Genomic DNA, 26,557 nt, shown 5'->3' with positions numbered 1-26,557 from the left:
GAGAAGTGGAGGGGGAGGGAGAAGGAGGCGGGGGGAATCTCCAGCAGACTCAATACTGAACGCAGAGCCTGACATGGGGCTTGATCCCATGATCCAAGACCATGACCTGAGCTGAGACGAAGTTTGGAGACTCCAATGATTGAGCCACCCAGGTGCCTCTGAAAAATATCTTTTGAAATTTTTGTCTGTTGCCCCGTGGTCTTGCCTTTCCAAAGGCCTCACTAGCAACAAATATATTGATGCAGAAAGCGTTCTTTGCAAGGATTATGGGCAGCACTAAGTACCACAGAAAGAAAGATGGTGTCATCTTGTTGATAAAACATAATACAAAGACTTCGTTAATTGAGGCAAAGGAGGATCATGTTATAACGTCGAATCTATCATCTACTCTTATTCAAGAGAGAGGCAAATGCGGACTCTGAGAGATGAAACATATGGTCCTTGTTCTGGGTAGGCTGTTTGGGTTTGGAAGTCAGCTCAAGCAACCAGGGCCAAGGAGGGATGAAGTTTGAAGAAAGGAGGTAATTCTGAGGATGCACAAAGGTGAAATAAAAAAGCAATCTCAAAATCCATAGGAGCGGGAGCTAGAAACCCATTAAGAACCACCGCAATGCTCTGGGTTCAGATTTCTCTTTCCTTGAGCTTGTCCCGAGCATTTCTTTGTCATCCCCATACCAGGTTATGGCTCCTATTCCATTACAGCCTTTCAGTTTCTGCTCCTCCAGTTTACTGTCAGGTTCTCAGTGTTTCCTAGTTCAACAAGCCTTGAACTAGCTATTTGCCTTAGTTGTTGTTATTGTTATTGTTGTTAATATTATTTTTGGGTACTAATGTTCAGGATCATCAGGAAGCCTATCAACAGAGTGTCCTTGAATAATGTGCTGTTAGCTGTCACCTGAAGTGTGGGACAAGGGAAGACCAGGTGGTACACTATGGTTCCCTGAGTGCAGGACTATTAGCAGGGGGTGTAGGTGGGGTAGTTTCCTCAGAATTGGATAGCGGCGTGCCGGCACCATGATGCTCCAATGTAATGCAGAGGTGATGTCCTTCATATCCAGGCTGCCAGACCTGATGGTGTGGACACCTCTATAGGAATTCTAGGTCTAAGAAAGCATGGGGGAAATTTAGACTTGTTGAATACCTAGGGCCATTATGTATGAATTATGACAAAATTGTATATCCAGGTGCCTACTCCAAGAAAAGTTGAGTGATCTAAAGGTCTAACGCTGTAAGATTTATCCACATACATTCTTGACATGGTATATGATTATTCCTAAATTATGTAATTGAACATGTATTAAAATATTTAAATTTAATCTTATTATCAACTAGTAGGGAGTGAAAAATGAATTAGAAATTAGTATTTATTTAGCATTTACTATATATATTGGATACTTTATATATTATTTCATTTCATATTTAAAACTTAACCTATGAGGTACCATTGTCTTCATTTTACATTGAAGGGAACCAAGACTCAGGACACTTAGATGGCTTGCTCAGGTAGTAGGTGTAGAGGCAAGATTTCAACCCAGGTTCAATCTGACTCTAAATCTGTCTTTCCACCACAGAACGCTGCTTCCCTAGAGTGGATGTGAATAGTTCAGAAGAGTTGATAAATGTTAAATCATCTGACTTAGTAAAAGTGAGTTTGAGTAACATTTTAACTTTGTTTTCAGGAGTGACCCAACAACAGAGCACTTAGTTGATACCACATACATAATCTAGGGTCTACGAGAGTACCTCAAAGAACATTTATACACATACACACACACACACGTATTAGAAATGACTTTAAAAAGCAGATATTAGCTCAACAAGATAATTAACAGTTACCCTTTATTATTCATTAAAAATGAGCTTTCTAAAATATTAGTAAATTTCCTTTTTAGCTCTCTTTTGAAGTTCTGATACCAGTGAAGTAACATTTTTCTTCTTTGAACCTTTTCTTGCAAAATGAGAGTTTTCTCTTTTTCTAAAACAGCAGGAAGTTCGTTCCAGTTCTTAATAAAGATAAAGGGAGCATCCATGGACTTGAGTAACTTCAGAGGAGCATTATGGTAAACAGATGTATTTCCACAGCTGCCAGCTGTCATTATATCTTCTACCACAGGAACAGAGCCATAGGAGCAAGCCTCGTATATTCTATAACATTCCGTGTTTACTCCTACCGGGCACAATGTGAGATCACTCTGAAGCAAAGCATCTTGATAATTCTTAAGGCTTTCATTTGTTTCCTGAGGCTGCCACCTAAAAAACCAGAAAAACAACTGTCATTTTCACTTTACTAAGCATGTCTTTTGTGAGGGAAAATGTCAGCTACAGGAAATGGTGAACACATTATAGAGATGACAGACAGAAGACAGAAATAAAATCTTTAAGAATTTGAGAAGTTTACAGCAGCATATGTTTAAATCTAATAGTCACCGTAACATTTCTGAACGAACGTTAATCCAGCCAATATATATATTTTTTAAAGATTTTATTTTTAAGTAATCCCTATACCTAGCGTGGGGTTTGAACTCACAACCCTGAATTCAAGAGTCTCATGCTCTACCAACTGAGCCAGCTAAATGTCTTCTGAGGGCCAGGTCTTCTTTCTCTAACCCACCCTCCAACATTGTGCTCTTACAAAGCTTACATTCTGGTGCCAGTGATGGAGATGGATGGTAAACCAGTCAGTCAGTATGTTATTTAGGTGTTCAGAAGAGTTGATGAAGAAAAACAAAGCAGAGAAGTGAGGAGGGGGTTTCTGAACTAGTAGTTGCGATTTTAAATACGTAAGCAAGGAACATCTCAATGCAGGAGCATCTGAGCATACAGTGGATGTGAGGCAGCAAACCATGCAGACAGTTCAGGGGAGAACCGAGTGCAGTATAAGTACAGATAGTGTGTGCCTGCCAAGGTCAAGGTCAAGGAAGAACAAGGAAGAGCCAGGCTGGCTGAAGCAGGGTAACTGAGGGGGAGAGGGATGGAGGATAAAGTCAGAGCAATCCATCGTGGAAGGCTGTGATCACAGGGTGACTGACCTGACCCACATTTTATCAGAATTAATCTGGCCTTTGTGTTGAGAATAGACTATACAGGAGCAAGGGTAGAAGTTGAGAGACCTCTAAAAAGCTTGACATTCTCTCCCGACTGTTCCTATTATCTCCATGAAGTAAGTGATAGGGTCAGAAGAGAGAAGAAGAGAAGAAGGTATAAAACAGTCTTGTAGGAGGGGGGGAAATACATGGATAAGGGAAACATCTGATTGCTGGGCACCTGAAAGTCAAGATCGTGTATTTAAAGCAAGGTCTATTGGCACGATTCTGTGTGTGTGTGTGTGTGTGTGTTTGGCTGCATGGTGCAGGTATGGCGCAGGTTAAGAGAGCTGGATTTAACTAGAGTTAGGGTTTGCTCCATTAGGGAACAAGGAACTATGTGTATCAGTCATAGTTGACTATGACATTTAAGTGGGGAGAAGAAGAAAGTAAAGATGAGGTGAGCAAAGGCCAATGAAAAGGTAGTAAGAACAATGACTTATAAATCCCAGCTAACCTGCTGGAGTCAGATACTTACAGCGAGTGAGCTGGAATGACAGAAAATGGTGGTTACAGAGAGAGATGCTGGAACCTGAGATCAGAGAGAAGATGAAGTATGTGTAATGATGAAGTCTAAGAAATGAGCATGACACTGAGTGGCCAAGGCCAACTGGAGGACCAGATCATTGGAAGACGGGGGTAAAGGACTATAAGACAAAGATGAAAGAAGGACCATCTATGTAGATTGGGAATCACCAAGAATTAGGTTGGAGTAACATGGGAGAGAGTGAGAGTGTGCCAGAACTAAACTCTTCACAGAGTTAAGGAGATAAACCCCAGGGTCCGTAAATGACTTCAAAGAGGAAGAACAATGGATGATTTTGTTGGGTGGTTGTCCACTGATATGATATTCAAAGTGAGAGGTTTTAGGGAGGGAAAAAGGAGAAGGGTCTGGAAGCAGCAATGAGAAAGAAGCAAGGAGGACACCTACTTGACCTCCAGGCTCAATGCTATAAGAGGAATTACAAGCATAATTCTATTTCTACAATAAACTTTGATATTTTACACTGCCCTCATTCATCCCTTTCCTGGTATACTGTCCCCCTGTGGCTCTTTACATTTGCTTTCCCTCTGCCTAGACTATCCTTCTCCTAAATAGAAATGGGGTTCACTCCTGCAGCTTCTTCCGGCCTGTGCTTCACACTGGAGCTTTCCTCGGCCATTCTAAAACAGCAGATGCTCCACTCCTGATCCCTAGTCCTCTCTACATCCCTCCTCTGCTCAGCTGTTTTTACATGGCATCTATCTTCTTCTGACACACAATATATTTTACTTGCTTGTCTCCTCCAACAAACATTTCAGTTCTAGGAGGGCATGGACTTTTCACTGTTTTGTTCCCTGCTATATCCTTCAGGACTGAGAGAGTTTCAGGCATATAGCAGTTGCTTGCAAAACAGTTGGTGACTGAATGGATACAGTATGGTTACACTAACTCTAACTCTGTTTTCTGAGTTGGCAGTTATGACTTCAAAAAGAGAGTATCTGCTACAATTAATATATTTCTAGATCTAGAGGGAAGTTTTTAAGGCATTTCTTCTCTGATGACTCTACACATGAAACTGCATTTATTTAAAAACAAAAGGAATAATTCTAGGATTTCTCCTTCACTCCATGAACACCTGTTTTCATGATTACCGTGAAAAAGATGGAAGAAAGTTAAATTCATCCATCCACCCAACCATCCACTCCCCATTTATCTTAGGCCTATTTTGTGTAAGGTCCTATGTTAGATCTGGGGATTCAGAGAATAGTGTGTCTTGTTCTGTCCTCGGGGTACTGTCAGTTCTGTAAGTTGTAAGGAGTACTTCATGCCACTCTTGGAACACTGAAACTGGTCTGCCAAATCTCAGGGATGAACCTAAGGTCTTACTGGCACTCATAATCACTTATGTGTCAGGTCTAATTAACAAATATTGGGGAATCTTGAAGAATTGACATTTGCATAGGATAGTTACTAGCATTCCTCTAAAGGATGGACTCTAGCTATAGCAGATTCTCCCAATTTTAAATGCATACAACCCAGTTTCTACAGAGCCTTATTTACTGATATATCTTCTGCAGGAAGACTGGTATTAATGAAGCTAACGATGTCTCTTTGGAGACCTGTTCTGCTGCATAAAGCAACTCATGGACTGGAGAACAAAATGGGTGAATCAAGTAAACATAGAACTTACTGTTCTCTTGCTGAAACCCAACAAAGCTTATCGTTCCCATCTTGTTTCAAAATGTTCATCAGTGCTTGTCTGGATGAATTTTCATAAACGGTTCCTAAGAAATTACATAAGTAGGGCCTTTCGTTATGCAGCATTGACCAACTTGGCTCCACCAGAGGAAAATTCCTGTATCTATAAAAATAAGTACATATGAGTTAATAGTATATGACAGTAGGATTGGCAAATTATTGTATTACCTAATACCTTAGGTAGCATGATGATGCAGACAGGAGAGATTTCAAGTATGATTTTCTAAACCTCAAACTGTAATTTTCCACGCTTACTTTGGAAAAGTCCCTGAATCTACTAAGTTAAAAAAATAACCTTACATTGACATCTTTTACAAAACTGCCATAGAGATTAAGTGTCTGAAATGGTTTTTTAAATACTCTTCAACTTCCATACACTTGTAGTTATAAGGAAGGTTGAATTCAAGACCTTCGAAGTATAAATAATCCACATTCATAATGATGATGATTTAATGAATGTTTTAATGATGGAAAGATTACAGGATACACATTTCTATAGCAAAGAGCTCCAATTTCCCAAAGGCTTTTAAAGTAGATTTTTTAAAAAGAACTCTTACAGGCTGATTTTTTTTTTTTAAGATTTTATTTATTCTTCTGAGAGAGAGAGAGAGAGAGCATGAGAGCTAAGAAGGTCAGAGGGAAAAGCAGACTCCCCATGGAGCTGGGAGCCCCATGCGGGACTCGATCCTGGAACTCCAAGATTATGACCTGAGCTGAAAGCAGTCGCTCAACCAATCGAGCCACCCCGGCACCCTTATAGGCTGATTTTTTTTTTTTTTTAAAGATTTTTTATTTATTTATTTGAAAGAGAGAGATCAAGTAGGCAGAGAGGCAGGCAGAGAGAGTGAGAGGGAAGCAGGCTCCCTTCAGAGCAGAGAGCCGGACGCGGGACTCGATCCCAGGACCCTGAGATCATGACCTGAGCCGAAGGCAGCGGCTCAAACCACTGAGCCACCCAGGCGCCCCTATAGGCTGATTTTTAAAAAAGATTTTATTCTTTAATTTATTTACTTATTGGGGGAGATGCATGCATGCAGGGAGGGAGGGAGCAGAGGAAGAGGGAGAGAGAGAATCCCAAGCAGACTCTGTGCACAGAGCACAGAAGTCCAACACAGGGCTGAATCCCAGGACTCTGAGTCCATGACTTAAGCTGAAATCAAGAGCTGGATGGCCAACCAATTGAGTCATCCAGGTACCTCTAAAGTAGATTAAAAAAAATTGGGGTGCCTGGGTGGCACAGTCAGTTAAAGCTCTGACTCTTGGTTTTAGCTCAGGTCATGATCTCAGGGTTTTGAGATAGGGCCCTGAGTTGCGCTCTGCACTCAGCGTGGAGTCAGCTTAAGACTCTCTCTCCTTTTCCCTCTGCCCCTTCCCCACACAGTCTCTCTCTCTCAAATGAATAAGTAAATCTTTTTAAAAAAACCCTATCTTTTAAAAAAATAACAAAAAATATTTTTAAAACCTCTCATGGCATACCAAAGAGGCCTTTTGCAATTGACCTATTCTTACGGGCATTTGGAAATATTAGAGACCTAACTCTGTGCCTGAGATACAACCTTCCTATAAGGGAGAAGCTTTATATAATATTCTATAACAGGTTGTTTCAATCTTTGCATTACTGGCATTTTGGGCTAGTTCATTTTTTGTTGTGGAGGCTGTTCTCTACCATGTAGGCCATTTAGCAGCGTCCCAGATGCTATTGTTGCCTCCCCCTTCCACCTGTAACAACCAAAAATTATCTCCAGACATTGTCAAATGTCTCCTGGGCAGCAAAACTGCTTCTGGTTGAAAACCACCAGATCTGTAAAAAGGGTATTGGTCTAGTCCAACAATAACAGAATTACAAAGGGTTTTCATCCAATGTATGGAAATTGTATGAATAGGCTACATAGAGTTACTGTGAAAGAGTAATTTTGTTTCAGAGCGTTTTACAAGTATGAGCTCTACTCAAGGGATAGAATTTTCAAAGTCTTGTATCTTGCTATACCAAATATAAACCTTTTTGTCTGATGCTACCACAAATCTACTAGATTGGAATACTGTAGGGTGGGCCCTCAAATATGTCTTGTTAATACACTTCTCTGGTAATATTTGTGTACCCAACTAAGCAATAGTTTAAGGTCCCATCTGGTAACAAGTGATGAGTGAATAAGGAATATCTGATTCAGAAAGCATGTTAATGAAATTTCTTGTAATTCAACCATTTGACAACTATTCATTGTCTACTCTGTGCAGGCTTGGTTTTAGACTCTGCCAATACAGTGAACAAGAGACAGAACCCCTGGGGTTTATACACTAGTGCTGGAAATAAGTTTAACTTCTCTTAAAGTCAACTAAACACACTTCATTAACAGAAAGATAAAAAATAAGCTTCAATTTTATAGAAAGATGTTACAGACATATTTAGAAGGCTTTGTTATTACTTAATTAACCCCTCTTATTAAAGAAGAGATTTGTGCAAGTTCAACAAGTCTCAGTGGCAGATCTGAGCATATTATGATCCTCTCAAATCCAGGGGTATGGAATCCTTCTGATTTAATACTGCTTTTCTAAATTTTTTAAAAAATTTTTATTTATTTGTCAGAGAAAGATGGAAAGAGAGAGCACAAGCAGGGGGAACAGAAGGCAGAGGGAGAAACAGGCTCCCCAATGAACAGGGAGCCCGATGCAGGGCTCAATCCCCTGGACCCTGGTATCATGACCTGAGCCAAAGGCAGAGGCTTAACCACCTGAGCCACCCAGGCACCCCTTAATATTCAAGTAAGTTTTTTTGTTTGTTTTTACTATGAATTATATAGATTGTATAGTTGTTTTAAGAAGGTCTGCCTCTCTGCCATTCTCTGTCAGACATCTCTTTAGTGCACTACTGATAAACTTGAAATTCATCCTATGCCTTGGAGTTTTAAAATACAAAAAGCTAACTTATCTGCTCTTCTTATAAAAAGCTAAAATACTCTGGGGGTGCCTGGGTGGTTCAGTTGGTTAAGGGCTGACTCTTGATTTTGGCTCAGGTCATGATCTCAGGGTTGTGAGATCGTGCCCTAAGTTGGGTTCTGTGCTGGGCATGGAGACTGTTTAAGATTCTCTTTCTCCATTTCCCTCTGCCCTTCCACCCCACTCACTCTCTATAAAACAAACAAACAAAGCCTAAAGGACTCTAAAAATATCATTATTATTATTGAAGCATGAGACCAAACCAGATTTTTTCCATGGGAAAGATTGTACTTGGCCTCCCAGATGATCCCAGAACTACATTTATTACAAATTTAAAGTTCAATCTTCCTGATTCAGAAATTCAGGTCTTAGAGTCTATAAGTACCTAATAGTATTTTGTACTTACGTTGCCACTCCTAAAGGCCACTGAAAGATATCCACATCATCAACCCAGGGGCTGTCATATATTATGAAAAGCAGCTCCACAAAGCCTCCATTTCTTTTGAGGAACTGGTTTATCCATTCATTATTACAATGTTCATTTCCAAGCAACACGACGGCGACATGCTGGAGTTTTTCAGTTTGCACCAAGTTTTGTGCATAAAGTAGCCACTGGGTGGCATAAAAGATCTTAGCCTTTTCTCTCCCATTTAGAATGAGTACCACGTTATTCACATCAATGGGAAAGTACCCTGGGACTACAGCTGGGCCAGTGATGAAGCTGTTAAAACAATACAACAAAACAAGAGCATGAGATAAAGAACAAAGGTATTTGATATCGGAAGTTTTTAATCATTTTACATAAAATCTACAGTGGAATGTAATCTGTATTCTTTCTAGAAACATAATTTCCATAATGCAAGTTTTCCCAAACAGGTCTGAATGATAGAGCATGGATGTAAATCAATGGGAAGCTTTGGTTGTAGTAAGATCAACTGCATGTGATAACCAGAAATGTGGTAGCTTTGTTGTTACTTTTAACCACATTCAAAATATGTGCTGGCTAGGGGCACCTGGGTGGCTCAGTGGGTTAAGGCCTCTGCCTTCAGCTCAGGTCATGGTCCCAGGGTCCTGGGATCGAGCCCCGCATTGGGCTCTCTGCTTGGCGGGGAGCCTGTTTCCTCCTCTCTCTCTCTCTCTCTGCCTGCCTCTCTGCCTACTTGTGATCTCTGTCAAATAAATAAATAAAATCTTTGGAAAAAAAATACGTGGTGGCTAGAGTGTGACCTGTTAAACTATTCACAGCTGAATCATGTGAAACTCTGTATAGTTTCTCCTCTGTATAGTTTAATTGGAGGTGAGAAATGGAGGTTAAGTGAGAGATGGAGGGTGGCATTATAAACATCCACGGAGATTAAGTCTCGAAATATATGATAATTCTATGTATATTTGAAAGTACAATATAAAAAATTGTGCTTAAATCTAGTATAAGTATAAATATAAAAATATGAATGGGAGGATACACATACACACCAGATTCATTACAGGGGTTGCCTTTGAGGAGGAGCAAGAGAAAAGGAACTAGGGTATAGTACAAAGAAAGCTTCCCTATTACTGGGAATATTTAATTCTTTTAAGAGGAAAGTTAAATGTTGGGGCACCTGGGTGGTTCAGTGGGTTAAAGCCTCTGCCTTTGGCTCAGGTCATCTCAGGGTCCTGGGATCGAGCCCCATATCGGGCTCTCTGCTCAGCGCAGAGCCTGCTTTCCCTACCCTCTCTCTCTGCTTGCCTCTCTGCCTGCCTCTCTGCCTACTTGTGATCTCTGTCTGTCAAATAAATAAATAAAATCTTAAAAAAAAAAAAGGAGGAAGTTAAATGTCTAAAGGAAATATGACAGAGAGCTAGAATTTATTGGTTCTCCATGATGGGTAAATGAGAATATGTTCTACTATTCTCTGTGAAAAAGCAAGAAACAATATTGCATCTATAGTACAATAATAGACATAGAAAAAAGACCGGAAGTTGACATAACGAAATGCTGTCTAACCCTGTTTTTGGAATTCTGGGCACAGTGGAATTCTGAGTGATGAAAATGTCTTCTGACTTTTCCAAGTTACTATAATAACCACTTATTAGTCTTTTAAAGTATAAACCTATCTTAAAAAAAGAAAGATGTAATAAAAACTCTGTTTTGTTTTAAACAATGCTATCACTTTATTAAATACCAGCAGGATTGGCCTGCAAAGGGCAGTGGATGCTCTGGGTTCAGGGTCTGAGTAGGATGTGAGGAGGAGGTAAGGATTGGGAGGCTGCTTTGAAGGAAAGGGGGTGGTCTGGAGGGCAGGCCCAAGAGGCCCTTAGATTTACTTCCTTGTAAAGGAATCATGGAAAGCTATGGCCAGGCCATCAAAGAAGAAGAAATTCTCGGAAATCTAGCTGCCCATCATCCATTTTCTTCATCATGTGGTCAAGGACACCAGAGTCCTTCCAGTTCTTTGTGAAGGCAGCCAGTTCTGTATTCATAAATGTTAGGAACTCTGTCTTGGAGACTGTGCAGTTGTTACCCCCCTTTCCAGCAATCAGAGACTTGATGCACTAGGTAGGGCTGGACATTCTTGCCATGTCTCCATGGAGGGTGTGAGTGGCTGTGACCCTGCAGCAGTGGCACTACCAGAAGTTTGTTTATTTTTAAGTAATCTTTACACCTGACCTGGGGCTCAAACTCACAATCCCGAGATCAAGAGTCACGTGCTCCACCAACTGAGCCAGCCAGGACCCCCTCGCAGGATTATTTTGAAGACTAAATGCATTAACAGATGTACAGTGCTTAGAACAGAACCTGGCACAAAGGAATCACTATAGGAGTCTTGCTGCTGTTATTAGTTTTATTACTTTTACTATTACTTAAATAGGTACTGCAACATCTCCCTACCTTCCCTTCTCCTTTCTGTTTCCAGAAATGAATATTATCGCTCCTTCATGTACCTTCACAGAAACCTTATCGATACATTCTTTATATTAGTATGTTCAGTTAGGTTACAAGCAAGCCTGGGACTCATTCTGTCTCTTGAAGGAACTTTGCCTATTTCTACTCATATCTATCGTATATTGATTTACAGTTTAATCCATAGGGCAACTTCATTTTTAATTTCTTAGGAGGAATCTTACTTCGCTCATCATGGCCTTTGCTTATCCTTAAAAGACTGCTTTCTGAGTCCTGTATTGTCCATATGCAGGAATTATCACAAGATATGTAACTAACTGTCCATCCATTTAATAAAACAAAAGCTGGATGCCACATTATTTATTATTATCAGAGCTCAATTATGGTATTTCAATTAGCATCTGCTGCTTTAAGAAAAAGTTGAAAAAAAGTGAACTTATTTTTAAAGATCATGACAGAGTAAGTTTTAATTTACATTTCATAAAATTCACCCATTTTGGCTCAGTTGGAGAAGTGTGTGACTCTTGATATTAGGGTCAAGAGTTTGAGCCCCATGATGGGATAGAGGTTACTTAAATAAATAAAATCTTAAAAAATATAAAAACCTGTTTACTTTTCAAGAACAATTACTTTGAAAAGATATATGAAATGAAATTGCTTCCCACGTGTGTAAAAAGTAAACAAGAATTAAAGGAGCAGAGAAACTTCAAATGAAATTGAGATTAACCATAGCTTTTCTTTTTGATTTCTGAAGGCAATAAGTGGAATCCTATAGAAACCTGAATCTTTAGTTGACATTTTTCCCCCTAACAGTGCAATTGTTACATGAAATAAACATTTTTTTAAAAAAGATTTTATTTATTTATTTGACAGACGGAAATTACAAGTAGGCAGAGAAGCAGGCAGAGAGAGATGAGGAAGGAGGCTCCCTGCTGAGCAGAGAGCCGATGTGGGGCTTGATCCCAGGACCCTGAGATCATGACCTGAGCTGTAGAGGCCTTAACGCCTGAGCCACCCAGATGCCCCTGAAATAAGCATTTAAAATAATTTTTATTTCAATAAGAAAGCAGAATCTAATAGAAAATAGCACTCTTTCATTGAGCAAAATTACCACATTTTTTCCTAAAGAAAATAATCATAATTCTACCTACGTAAAAATATTTAGAAAATGTGGAGTCATAGGTAAAAGTTTTATAAAAATAACAATTTAAGATATCTTAATGATACTTTGGTTTTACTGAATCATGAAAAAAAAAAAAAAGAGATTTCTGGGGGACCCTGGGTGGCTCAGTTGGTTAAGTGTCTGGGTTTGTTCAGCTCAGGTCACGATCAGGATCCTGGGATTGAGTCCTGAATTAGGCTCTTTGCTCAGTGGGGAGTCTACTTCTCCCTCTGTGCTCTCTCATTCAAATAAATGAACAAAATCTTAAAAAAAAAAAGATTTCTGAGTAATTGCATTAAAATGGCAATCTATACCATCAAATCATGAAAGAATTCATATATAAGCATTTTTATAAAATTTTCACAACTCTTAACAATAACTTTGCTACCACTTGAGTATTATAAAGTATGTGGACATGACTAATATATGAAAGAGAAAAATGAAAATATTTTTAAGATTATATATTATTCCTTCAAGATATGGACTAGTAAATGCTTATCAACAATCAAATGTTATAAAATTTGGAGCATGAACTTTCCCATATAATCAGAAATGTTTTGATAAAAATGAAACAGGCAAAATTAAAAAAAGGAAGTATCTGTAAAATGTTCAGGTAAGCTGTAACTACAATATATATTCATGAGATTCATTTTTCTATTCACAAGTGGAAGTGGAAATATTGTCTTTAAATAAGTTTTCCTCTTATCTTTCTCCTCATATTTACATAAAACATTGTATAGAAACACAGCAAACCTTAACGTTACACAATTAATACCTGTAATGTGTTCTTCCTACAACTGAATTTCCTTCTCTCCACTGAGCAGTCACATCAGTGGGATCAAGTAAGCCTTCAAAAATATGCTCCCAGAGATACAAACCTGGTAATTTAAAAAAAAAAAAAACAAGAACAAGGCCATTTACTGTCTGGTTTACTCTGGTGTGTGATGAGTTTATGTTATGCTCATTTATATAATTTATAAATTTATATAACTTATATAATTTGACCAGGAAAACAGACTGTATTCCTTTTTGGTCCCCTGGCAGGCAGTTCTGCCAAGCAATAGCTCAAAATCATCAATATGGCGGTTAATATATGACAGAATTCAGAGGTCGTCAGTGTGAAATGTGGCAGAATGTGGGTTATATTAAAGAAAATAACCTCTCTTACTCTAAATCTGAGAAACCTCTGATTATTGTTGGACTTTTACTACCTATTTTATCCCAACATGTGTTATAATGTAAGTTACTACATGATTAGAATGTTTTCTGTATTATAATAAACTAGGGGAATTCACCATTTTTTGCCAAACACCACCAGAGAAGCTCATCTATATATGCATACAGTGAATACATTAGGGAGATAGTAACTCCTCCTCACTTGAACACACACCCCTCATGGCATCATGCCCTCTGCAGACAAATGTTTTCGCGTGTATCTCCTTAGGGCGGCTCCTGATATTTTACTGTCATTTCACCGGAATGAAAGCTCTGAGAGTAGAGGAAAGTAGAATGAAATAATCTGGGAGCCCTGTTTTACTTACATTGTCAGAAGTGCTTTGTTCTAGTCTCATTATGCCCCAGTACTAAAGGACACCCACAAAATAACTATTTAAATATCTAGCCAAACAGATAAAGCTTTCCACGTGTGGTGGCCCAATAATGCTTCCCTGTCCACCCAAGATGTCCAGAGATATAATCTCTAGAATCTATGAATACATTATCATCCTACATGGCAAAAGAAACTTTTTTTTTTTTAAGATTTTATTTATTCATTTGACCCACAGATTGAGAGAGAGAGAGAGAGAGAGAAAGAGAGAGCGCACAAGTAGGGGAAGTAGCAGGCTCCCAACTGAGCAGAGAGCCCAATGTGGGGCTCGATCCCAGGACCCTAGGATTATAACTCAAGCCAAAAGCACATTCTTAGCTGACTGAGCGACTCAGGCGCCCCTGAAAGAAATTTTCTATGTGTGATTAAGGATGCTGAGGTGGGGAGGTTATCCTGGATTATCTGGATGGGCCCTAGGCAATCATAAGAGTCCCTACAAGGATGCAAGAGAGTCAGAGTGAGGGGAGGAGGTATTAGGATGGAAACAGAAGTTGGAGTGAAGCGGGGCCACGAGTCAAGCAATGTCATAGAAGTCAAGGAAACAGATCGCAAGAAGCTGCAAAAGTCAAGGAAAGAGATCCTCCTCTAGAGCTTCTAAAAAGAATACAGCCCTGTGGACACATTTTAGACTTCTACCTTCAAAAATGTAAGATTTAAGTTTATGGTGACTATAGTTAATCATACTGTTTTATATATTTGAAAGTTGCTAAGAGAGTAGATCTTAAAAGTTCTCATCACAAGAAAAAAAAGTATAAGTGTGTGTGGTGATAGATACTAATTAGACTTATTATGTTGATAACTTCACAAAATACAAATATCTCAAACCGTTATGTTGTACACCTGAAACTAATATAATGTCATATGTCAATTACATCTTAATTTTAAAAAAGATAATAAATTTGTATTGTTTTAATTCACTAAAGTTTTGGTAACTGGTTATGGCAGCTAAAGGAAACCAGAGATTGCGGTATCTGGAAATGAGATACTACTATAACAAATATTTTAAAATCTGGAAGTGCCTTTGGAATTGGGCAATGGGGAGAGGCTAGAAGAACTTTGAGGAGCATGATTTTAAAATGCCTTAGACAGGTTATAGGTAGAAGTATGGGTGCTAGTGACTCAGCTAGTGAGAACTCAGAAGAGAAAAAGCACAGTAGAAATAAACCCCATATTGGTTTTTACAAACATCTAAGCAGACTGTGAGTAGAAACATGCAGGTTAAAAGTGCTGCTGGTGAGGGCTCAGAAGGAAATGAGGAACATATTATTAGAAACTCTGAGAAAAGGGAATCCTGCTTATAACAGCACTGGAATGTTTAGCTGAATTGTGTCCAGAAGTTATATGAAAAGTGGAATGTGTAAGTGATAAACTTGGATATTTAGCTAAAGAGATTTCCAGGTAGTGTTGAAGCTGTGGTCTAGCTTCTTCTTGCTAATTATAGTAAATGTAAGAGGAAAGAGTGATTGAGGGAGGAATTGTTAAGCAAGAAGGAGCCGGGACTTGATGATTTGGGAAAGTCTCAGCTTGTTCAATTGCAAAGGGTGGAAAACTAGGAGATTCACTGTCAGGAAGGCATGTTTCTGAAAGAAGGTGAAGGATGTAGCTGAGTATCTTTTTGCTAGTGCCTCAAAAGGAAAAGAAGGTTAAAATATTCAGTCATAGATATTAGGTGTGTAATTCATGGGTCTTCTCAGCTATCTCAGCAGAAGCCAGAAACAGAGATGAGATTCTCCAGGAAAGACCTGGAAGAGTTCTTGTTTAATAGAGTTAATCCTTGTGACATACATAGGAGACCCACAAGCTTCTTGAAAATGTTTTATCAGCAGAAACACTGCTGGCTTGGACTGAAGGAGATAGAGAGATGTTGAAATGAAAGAAAGGTGCTGATTCCTAAATCCTACCAGCAGGATACTGGCTGATAAAACCACCCAGCTGCAAGCACATGCTACCGTTCATGACAAAGAAAGGATGACTGCAAAGGTAGAGCTGCAAGACCAGAGGCAAAGTTTTGAGCCATAATTCCCAGGCCTTGAACCTAACAGTTTGCCTGGCTGTAATTTAGAATTGATTGGACCAGTGATTTCATTCCCACCCTCCCCGCTCCTTTTTTTTTTTTTAAGATTTTATTTATTTATTTGAGAGCAAGAGTGAGAGCAAGAGAGAAAGAAAGAGACAGAGAGCAAGAGTGAGAGCAAGAGAGAAAGAAAGAGACAGAGAGCAAGAGAGAAAGAAAGAGACAGAGAAAGAAAGAGTACAAGTAGGGAAGGGGCAGAAGTGGCGAGAACTCTGCACTGAGCACAGGGCCAAACACCGGGCTTGATCTCACGACCCAAAGATCAGGACCTGAGCTGAAATCAAGAGTCCAATGCTTTATTGACTGCACCACCCAGGTGCCCCCTTTCCCCTCCTTTTTGAATAGGAATGGAATTGGAATCCCATGTGCCTGGGAAATAGATTGATGAAAAATAGTGTTTGATAAAACTCATCTTGTCACTTTGTGCTTACTGAATTGCAAAGAGAAAAGGCTGGAAACATGAAAACCTGTTAAGATGTAGAATTAATTAAAAACTAGAATGGGGAAGTAGGAATTTAAAGGATGAAATTAATATTAGAGATTTTATAAAGAAAAACGTTGCTAGAACCTGATGATTAGAACCTGGGTCTAGGTACTTGAAATTTGGAGGTCAGTAGTAATCTTCAGGGATGCATATTTGTATGCAAGCATGAATGAATTTATGAAACGCTAAGGTCAAAGCATCATTCTCTGCTTACTTCCTTCTCATCTGGTCCTTTCTACCACTATCCCTTATTATAGATAAATCCAACTCATGTTTAAAGGCCTAACAAAACCCTTTTTAATTCACTAAATTCTTTCTGACTCTTGTAACCTTTATTTAGGGTCCCATTCTCTAAGCATAATATGTAACTTGGAACTCTAGAATCTCATGATACTTAGATACTTAGATACTCAGGATGCTTTTATGGATATTCAAGTTTAATTAACTATATCTATAACTATAACTATATATATCTATAACTATATAATTAACTAACTATATAATTAACTATATTATTAACTATATCTATAACTATAACTATATATATCTATAACTATATATACAAATTTTAATGAAAGAGGCATATTAAGGGCTCTGAGAATGGCCTGGAATAAAGAACCTTGTTTAACTTTGTTCATTTCAATGTTTCCCAAACTTGTTTGGCCATCAAGGGGAGGGGCCACATCTTATACTTGTGTGTCAAGTGTCCAATAAATACATAAATTCAAAAAAATTCAGTTGACATAGGCATTTCTATATAATGATGCTTATATTCTACTTTGTATCTACACATAAAGCTGTAATCTTCTAAAGATCCACAACAGATTTTTATGTACGTGTGTGTATTTACATAGATATTGTCTAACAGAAGTCAGAAATGAAAATATTCAGGAAAAGAAAATGTGTCATGATGCTTTAATTAACAAATGAAATAAACAACATATTAAAATGAATTGAATTTAATATTAATAAAGTACATTTAGGATTCTTTTTACATGTCTTAACTCTATACATTAACTTACCAATGGCAGCTTTCCCCCAGATTTGTACATGGAAGTCTGTTTTCCCTTTTGTGGATTTATTTAATATTTGAAGGCTAGTTTTAAATCTCTGTTGTTGCTCATTTTTTTCATCTCCTTCCCAAGGATTCCATTCTTCACTTCCCAGAGTAGACTGTTCTGTGTTTTAAAAAGAGTAACGAACAATGTTTATCAGTAAGGTAGAGCTGTAGTTGTAGATAAATTCAAGCCATTTAAATTAGGTGTCAGGGAGTGCTAATTCCAGCTTTTCATAGAGCTAAAGCAACTGAATTTGAACTGATTAAACACATACAATTAAAAACAGGAAATCAGAATTTAATTTTTATTAAATCTTTATTCTAAAAGATCTTAAAATGTTAATAGGAGACAAAATTATCTCTCACAAATGAGACCTTCTAAAATAACTGGATAATAGGTATCGTTATAAGTTTAACATTTGCTATTCTTTATAGATTATGTATACGTAAGCTATACATAAAAACTTGACTTCAGAATGTAAAGTGTCCAACAGTTCTGGATACTATTGAGAAAAATTCTGAAAAAAGGGAGAGATAAGTCTGACTCCGATTCTGACATAAGTCAAAATACAGGACAGATGACCACCATCTGGAGGTAAGGCACCGAGGCCTTCCCAAATCAGGACAAAATTAGAGAAGGCTCTTTGTTTCAATGAGGAAATAGAGGTCTTCAGCCCAGCGGCCTTCCCAAGAATCTCCGGCATTCCGTGACAACACCTTGCAGGTTCAAGACGTGTTTCACAGAGTGCGCGCCAGCCCGCTTTGAAGGTGGGGAGTGGGGCCGGCGTGTGAGATTCGGGCGAGGACTGAGACAGCCGCACACGCTCCGAGCTCAAGCCCGAGCCCGAGCCCGAGCCCAGGGCCGGCTACCGAGAGCTGGAAGAGGCGAGGCGCACCCTGGAGCCCGGGGGCACCCCCGGACCCGCGAGCCGGGTCAGCTGCCGCCCAGTGTCCTACCTCGGCCGCGCCTCTCCCGCGCCGCGGCCGCCCCCTTCCTTAGGCCCCGCAGAGACGCGGCCGGCGGCCGGCGGCGGCGCCCAAAGAAGACGTGGTAGGCGGCGTAGAGGGAGAAGAGGCAGTACAAGGCGATGAGAAACGAGCAGAGCCGTTTCCGCGTCAGCCGCATCCCACTCCGGCTTCCCGTCCGCCACCACCACCCTGGGCGGGAGGAGAAGCCGCCGCTCGGGGCCGTGGCCCGGCCGGCTTCAGGTGCAGGTCCAGGCCGGGCGGGCGGGGGGGCGGGGGCGGAGTAACCAGAAATAACCCCGCCTCCTTTCAAGCCCCGCCCCGGAGTTGCCCCGGCGCCTCCGCCCCTCCCCTCGCGCCGGCCCAGCTCAGGCCCCTCCCTCAGCCCCTCCCAAGCCTCTCCTAGGGCTTTGCCTCGCCCCGCCCCGCCCCGCCTTAGGCGTGACTTCTTCCGGGTCTTAGGACCTGTTGGCGTCGGGTCTTCCGAACTGGACGTTGGGAGATCGCATCTTAAGTTTACTGATGGCCACTTTCAACCCTGTCCGCCTCCCCATGTGCATAAAAGCTTACCTGTTGGGGCGCCTGGGTGGCTCAGTGGTATAAGCCGCTGCCTTCGGCTCGGGTCATGATCTCAGAGTCCTGGGATCGAGTCCCACATCGGGCTCTCTGCTTGGCAGGGAGCCTGCTTCCCTCTCACTCTCTGCCTGCCTCTCTGCCTACTTGTGATCTCTCTCTGTCAAATAAATAAAATCTTAAAAAAAAAAAAAGCTTACCTGTTATCTGGCTGTAAAGAAAAAAAAAACAAAAAACAACAAACCCAAACACCACCATGATCCATGATCCATGACGTCCATGTGAAGGCATGGCCCATTCTAATTTTTGTTCCCAGAGCTTACCAGAGGGCCTGCCACATTACAGATGAATGATATGCATGTCTATTTTAAAAAGCTAAGTGGTGGAGTGCCTGGCTGGCTCAGTTGGTGGAACATGGGCTCCAGGTTGTGAGTTCGAGCCCCACAGCTGGATGTAGAGGTTGCTCAAAAATAAAATCTTTAAAAAAAGAAGTTAAGTGGTAACAGTGGCACAACATTGTCAATGTAATTAATGCCACTCAGTGGGACACTTAGAAATGGTTAGAATAGCAAATTTTGTTATGTATATCTTCCTACAGTATTTGAGAAAATTAAGTTTTATTACTGATAAGACTTGAGTGCTCACAGGCATGTAGTCTTTTGTCAAATTAAGGCTGTAAAATTGAATCCTGTTAATAAACTTTCTTTGTCAAGTCCTTGTGAAGTTGGGCTACAATTTTTTGTCAGTTACATTTAGTATTTTTTTTAAAGTAATATCTTTGCCCAACATGGGGTTCAACTCATGACCCTGAAATCGAGTCACATGATCTACCCACTGAGCCAGCCAGGTACCCCTGAGTATTGCTTTGTCCTTCAACCTGTTTGGGAGTCTTGGTAGCTAGAGAGTTGTAGAACACAAGTGTGGAGTGGGTCGTCAGAGCCTTCCACTGGCTGTGTCTTGACTGATTCAACCCTCTAAACTGATTCAGTCTTCTTCTTAACATTTCTGGATAAAGGGTCCATCTCCTCCATTAGCAAAAAACTTACCTTTCCAGAATTTTATGTTCTTGGGGTCAGATCTCTGTCTTCTATCTTGACATGTAGATAATTTGATAAGAAAAATTTTATGGCTGGGAGGAAATTTAGGTCCAGAGGGGTGAGGTGACTTGACCAACAGCTCATACTTTTTTTGATATCTGACTAAAATTCCTACATCTGTTCTCAGTTCTGTGTTCCTGACATTATCGTAGTTATGTTCTGGTCCCTCATCACATCCTTTTTTTTTTTTTTTTTTTATAATTTTTTTTCATTTGTTTGTTTTGTTTTGCTTAACAATATCAGATCCTAATAACAAACTGCTTGAATTTAATCATAGATCTTAATGATCCAATTTCCAATTTGACTCTGAATAATGTTCATTTGTTCCTCTAAATTAAATATATTATCAAAGAATGACTCTGTACCACAACTGAGCATATAAAATAAGGTAGTACAAAAAGGGAGAACAAAGAAATTCCCAAAGTACTTTGAGTACAATCAATAGGATAATTATGTATATCCAACCAAGCTATTTTCTTACTCAAAACTGCCACTAAGTGAAGAGGTGAAAATTCCTTTACTTACAGATTCTCATTTTTGGTCTTTCTCCAGAGAAATATGATGTGCTTTTTGTTTTGCTTTGTTTCAGGTTTGGCTTTTGTTGTTGTCATTAAGAATCTTTAGAGTAATATTTTAAAAAGAAAACAAAGCATTTTTGAATAGAAATAAACTCAATGATTTGAATTTGAAGGTGTTACTGTTTTCAAGCAGTTAAGACACAATACTGAGGAAGTAAGTATCAGCTCTGAGCCATAGTGAGGAATCAAAGAAAACTTGGTAATTTTCTAGCTGGAAGGATGGTGTGACTTTTTTTTTTTTTTTTTAAAGTAGGCCCCACACCAAATGTGGGGTGAGATTAAGGGTCCCCTGCTTTACCAACTGAGCCAGCCAGGTGCGCCCACTGTTACTACTGATGTAGAAGGAAAATACGAGATATACGAGATAGAGAGCCATTTTCTTAGAGGTGGATGATTTGTCTTTTTTTTTTTTCCCCAGTAAAATTTAAAGGCAACTCAGTAATTTAGGTGAAAATGAAATGTTTATTAGCAGGATTAGATGAGACTAGAGTAGCAGGGGTGCCTTGTCTTCAGTGACTAATCTTTAGTGTATCACCTGAAGGCTAATAGATGCTTAATATGTGTTTGTAGATGATAATGCATCACCAGACTTGGATCACTCTACAGATTTACTTTCCATAGTATCTCTGGTATCGCTGGCACCTATTACAGGCTCTGGCATATTTTAGGTGTTTAGTAAATATTTGCCGGTTGAATTCTTTTTTTTTTTTTTTTTTTTTTTTTTTTTTTAGGATTTTAATTATTTGAGAGAGAGACAGTGTATGAGAGCAGGCGGGAAGGGGCATAACCAGAGGGAGAAGCAGACTCCCTGTTGAGCAGGGAGCCCAATATGGGACTTGATCCCAGGACCGTAGGATCGAGACCTGAGCCAAAGGCAGGCGCTAAACTGACTGAGCCACCCAGGCACCCCTTCTGGTTGAAATCACATTAGTATTAAAAAAATACTAGGGGGGCGCCTGGGTGGCTCAGTGGTTTAAGCCTCTGCCTTCGGCTCAGGTCATGATCTCAGGGTCCTGGGATCGAGCCCCACATCAGGCTCTCTGCTCAGTGAGGAGCCTGTTTCTCCCTCTCTCTGCCTGCCTCTCTGCCTACTTGTGACCTCTCTCTCTGTCAAATAAATAAATAAAATCTTTAAAAAAAATACTAAGGGGGCGCCTGGGGGCTCAGTGGGTTAAAGCCTCTGCCTTTGGCTCTCTGCTCAGAGGGGAGCCTGCTTCCTCCTCTCTCTCTGCCTGCTTCTCTGCCTACTTGTGATCTCTGTCTGTTAAATAAATAAAAATTAAAAAAAAATACTAGGTAGGGGGCCGCCTGGGTGGCTCAGTGGGTTAAGCCTCTGCCTTAGGCTCAGGTCACGATCTCAGGGTCCTGGGATCGAGTCCCGCATCGGGCTCTCTGCTCAGCAGGGAGCCTGCTTCTTCCTCTCTCTCTACTTGCCTCTCTACTTGTGATCTCTCTCTCTATATCAAATAAATAAAATCTTTAAAAAAAATACTAGGTAGATCTACTGGAAATTGAGACCACCTGTAGCCACATAGCTTAAGTATCAGAACTGAGAACTCAGACCATCTATACTACCATGACTTTTCTTTTGTAGTAGATTCTTGCCAAAGAGGCTAAGGCCATAAATTAATAACTAACTTCACTGTTTATTTTAGCTAATTCCTGCAAACTAGTTAATCTGAACAAAGAGCTCAATCTTCATGGCAATTATTGTTTAACTGAAATAAATGGTTTATCTGGGCAAATACTTCACTTAGGAAACTTACGAAATTCTTAGGAAAAACATCTTGGTTATCAAGACTTGTTTCAAAATCATTGTAATGGTGTGCCCACCTATTAGGGTGTCCACCTGTCTTTGTTTGCCCAGAACTGAAGAGGTCCCTGGTATGTGGGGTTTTCAATGCTAAATCTGGGAAAGTGCCAGAAAACCAAGGACAAATTGGCTGCCATACCACCAGCCCTAAGATATTATGTCAAAAACTCCGCTCAATCCCCCCCCAAATTCCTTGTCTTAAAAGAGTTGTCCTAAGCCATTTTTACTCAGATGCCCATAACCTATAAAGTATCACTTGCTATCTTCCTCCTTCTGAGGCTTCTAAGTTCATGTGGAAGCCCTGGTCTCCCTTATTGTAGTAGACTTAATAAATTTAGCTTTCTTTAACCACCAGGTTATTCTGGTGGTCTCTTGGGGGAGATGGCGGTTGTTGTATGTATATTTTTGCTTGGCCCATTTTTCTGTGGGAGTGACAATTATTTAAGGATAGAGAGTATTTATTTTATAGCTTACATAAAACACCCACTGTATCAATGTACACTCAAGTGCTACTAATGATTTTACTATAGAGAATGACATGCAAGTTACGACTAATATGGAGTTGAGGTTGTCTTGAATAGGGAAGAGGACCATACATATGGAAGTTTTGTTTTGCTTCAAACTACAAATGACTGTATAATTTGAAAATAAATTATGCTGATGTATTTAGGTTACAAAGGAATATATCTTTGAATTGATCTCAATATAGCAGTATTCATTTTTCTTTCTCTTTGCTTTCAATGTGTGTGCTAAGGCTGAGAGCTACTTTCTGTATATTACTGGAATCTCCTCAGGCTGGGATGGGTGAGAGGAGAGAGAAGGAAAGACAAAGAAAATTGGTGGGGAGGTGAAGCAGTGTGTAAAAAGAGACCAAGTAAATAACTTTTAGTTTGGAGCTCCTGGGATAGGGAACCAGACCTGGGAAGGTAAAAGGTTGGAGGGAAGATATAGATAAAAGAACATGAGATAAATTAAACTAAAGCAAGTCTAAACATTTTCTTTGGTGAAATTTTCTTCTCTGTCTGCAAAAGGAAAAATTATTAATCAACAAAATGTTAAGAAAGAAGTCCTAATGCCTTCTGCCAGCTGCCTCGAAATAATACACATTTATTCTTAGAAATCCACAATACAAATATTTTGAGATGCCTGGCCAAAATTCTTCCCTAAGTTTATCAATATTTCAGTAATACTTAAGAAATGTATTAACTACTTTAAGAGATTTTTTTTTTTTTTATGGCTTGGTCGGCCAAAAGTCTTTGCTTCAAACAAAGTTTTTGGGTTTTTTTTTGTTTGTTTTGTTTTTTTTTACACTCAGATACTTCTGGTAGGGGTTGGCCATGTAACAAATTATAAGTCATTAACTATATAGCTATATTAAATTTATAAGAATCAATCCCAATAAGATACATTTTTTCCTGTATAAGTATGGTGATGACACAAATAAGTGAAGAAAGTCTACTGAAATTTATTGACATTGGGAAATAAGCAAATTGTAATTTTTTTTCCTTCTGAAGATTTATTTATTTGAGAGCGAGAGAGAGTGCAAGTGAGCGGGTGGGGAGGGGCGGAGAGAGAGGGAGGGAGAAAATTACAAGCATGGAGCCAGAGTCAGGGCTTAATTTCATTACCTTATCCCCCTCACACACACACTCAAGATCACCACCCTGAGCTGAAATCAAGGGTTAGACACTTAACTGACTGAGCCACCCAAGCACCCCAAATTGTAATTTATTTTTAAAGATTTTATTTATTTGACAGAGAGAGATCACAAATAGGCAGACAAGCAGGCAGAGAGAAGGGGGAGGAAGCAGACTCCCTACTAAGCAGAGAGCCCGATGTAGGGCTCGATCCCAGGACCCTGGGATCATGACCTGAGCTGAAGGCAGAGGCTTAACCTTCTGAGCCACCCAGGTGCCCCTCTTTTTAATTTTTTAAAAGGTTTTATTTATTTGACACAGAGATAGAGAGTACAAGTAGGCAGAGCAGCAGGCAGAGGGACAGGGAGAAGCAGGCTCCCCACTGACCAGGGAGCCCCATTTGGGGCTCAATCCCAGGATCCTGGGATCATGACCCCAGCTAACAGAGGCCGCTTAACTGACTGAGCCACCCAGGTGCCCCTGTAATTTTTTTTTAAACAGCCGACTAGATAATTAACAAAAGCCAAAAAACACAATTAGAATATAAAGGTTAGAGACAGCAGAACCATGAGGTGATATGGAAGGCAGATGAATAGACACAGGTTCTGTGGAAACATGGCTTTTTTGCCCATCTTTTTCTCCCTCCCGCCCCCACCCCCAGCAACCTCTCACACTGATGTACAATTTCATCACTGCTGCAATGTTTCATTACAATTTTTGTTTGTGTATGACATGTAATCTGCTAGCTTTAATCAAAAGCTATTAAAGATGATTACTTTTATATGCATAAATGCTACGGATATCTGTGGACCCTATCTTACTACGAGCTCTCTGGGTGGGCCTCATAGCCACTGAGAGTGATTCATAGCAGCTAGAACCCATAGGACTCCATCTCTAATTTCCCACTCATTTCATTTGCATTTGTTAGTTTCCTAATAATAGCTTGGAGAAGTCCACTGAAGAGCCCTAAGTGTGATATAACTGTTTCAACCGCTTTTAGTGGTTATTAGCTAAATCCTTCTGTTTTTTGCTCCTCTCATTTTTGTGCTTGTAAGAATGTTGACATTCGGTCAATTCCTCAATTTTGACCTCCCCTCACAAGGTCTTGATGGCTGGTTCATTTTCCTTTAAATTCATCAACTTCACACATTTGTATTTCTATTAACTCACCTCGATCTCTTCTTTCCCAACAAAATAGACACTACAGACTAATACTGCACATCCAACAGTCTGAAGTTTACTTTTATTTTTTACAAACTTGACTGTGTTTGTTTTATACCGGGGGTTACTGCTAGTTACCACAAATGGATTCGATAGCAGTCCATATTTTCTTAGGACCTAGAACAGTTTATACAGCATAGAAAATACCTAATCCTTGTCAGGTTCATTGTACTTTCTGCTAATATTCACTGGCCTAGAACGATTTTTAGAGATAATTCTTTAATAACATTTCATTGGGCTTACTCATGTTTGTAATACATCATGAGTCTGTTTTGGCGATTTTAATTTTCCAAGAGAACAATTTACATCATTAGGATTGAAAAATACTCAGACATATCCCTTTTCTAATTTACAATTTCTTTTTGGGGAAGTTTATTTTATATTTAAATTTTCAGATTTTATATTTGATTATTTTATTATTTGCTTTCCTCTCCCTTTCCAGCCATCTTTAGATTTATCAGTTCTGTTTTTTTTCTATTTTGCAATTACTAGATTGTACATTATTATTTTTTTCTCCCTTCTGTTTTCTTATTTGACGTTTTCCCTAGTTTTTTCTTTCTTTTTTTTTTTAAAGATTTTATTTATTTATTTGACAGAGAGAGATCTCAAGTAGGCAGAGCAGCAGGCAGAGAGAGAGGGGGAAGCAGGCTTCCTGCTGAGCAGAGAGCCGGATGCGGGGCTCGATCCCAGGACCCTGGGATCATCACCTGAGCTGAAGGCAGAGGCTTTAACCCACTGAGCCACCCAGGTGCCCCTGGATAGACCATTCTTAAATGACTGATCTGTAATGCTTCTTCTGCAACTTCAGGCTTTCTTGTGTGTCGCTCTATTTCTGATTTCTCTGCTTTTCCTGTGTCATTTACTAGATCTGTAACCATCTCCGTTACTACATACTCCCTCTCTCAGAACTACAGCTTTATGTTAAGTCTTCACATTTATAGGGCAAGTCTCCCTAATCTGTTCTTCTCTTTTTAAAAAACTGTCTTGGCTGTTCTTGGCCCTTTGCTTTTCTCTGTACATTTTAGAATTAGCCTGTAAAGTTTCACTAAAAAACCCTCTTGAATTGTAATTGGAATTTTATGGCATTTATAGAATAATCTAGGGATAATTGACTTTTTATGAAGTATTGACTTTTTAAGTCTATTT

At 39.5% G+C, this 26,557-nt stretch overlaps 1 protein-coding gene across 1 annotated transcript; it reads right to left on the bottom strand.

The window, feature by feature from the left end:
- Positions 1–1,825: 1,825 nt before the first annotated feature.
- RXYLT1 (ribitol xylosyltransferase 1) lies at positions 1,826–18,757 on the bottom strand. Its single transcript, XM_046012496.1, has 6 exons — positions 18,484–18,757; positions 17,492–17,647; positions 13,081–13,183; positions 8,666–8,980; positions 5,258–5,428; positions 1,826–2,250 (listed from the first exon to the last, which is right to left on the bottom strand). Exons 1-6 carry the CDS (start codon positions 18,650–18,652, stop codon positions 1,833–1,835), a joined length of 1,332 nt encoding a protein of 443 aa, XP_045868452.1. The 5' UTR covers positions 18,653–18,757; the 3' UTR covers positions 1,826–1,832.
- Between the last annotated feature and the right edge of the window lie 7,800 nt (positions 18,758–26,557).

The sequence above is a fragment of the Meles meles genome, chromosome 7 (assembly GCF_922984935.1).
Source record: "Meles meles chromosome 7, mMelMel3.1 paternal haplotype, whole genome shotgun sequence".
Taxonomy (NCBI): Eukaryota; Metazoa; Chordata; class Mammalia; order Carnivora; family Mustelidae; genus Meles; species Meles meles.
This window is presented reverse-complemented; position numbering and strand designations above follow the sequence as displayed.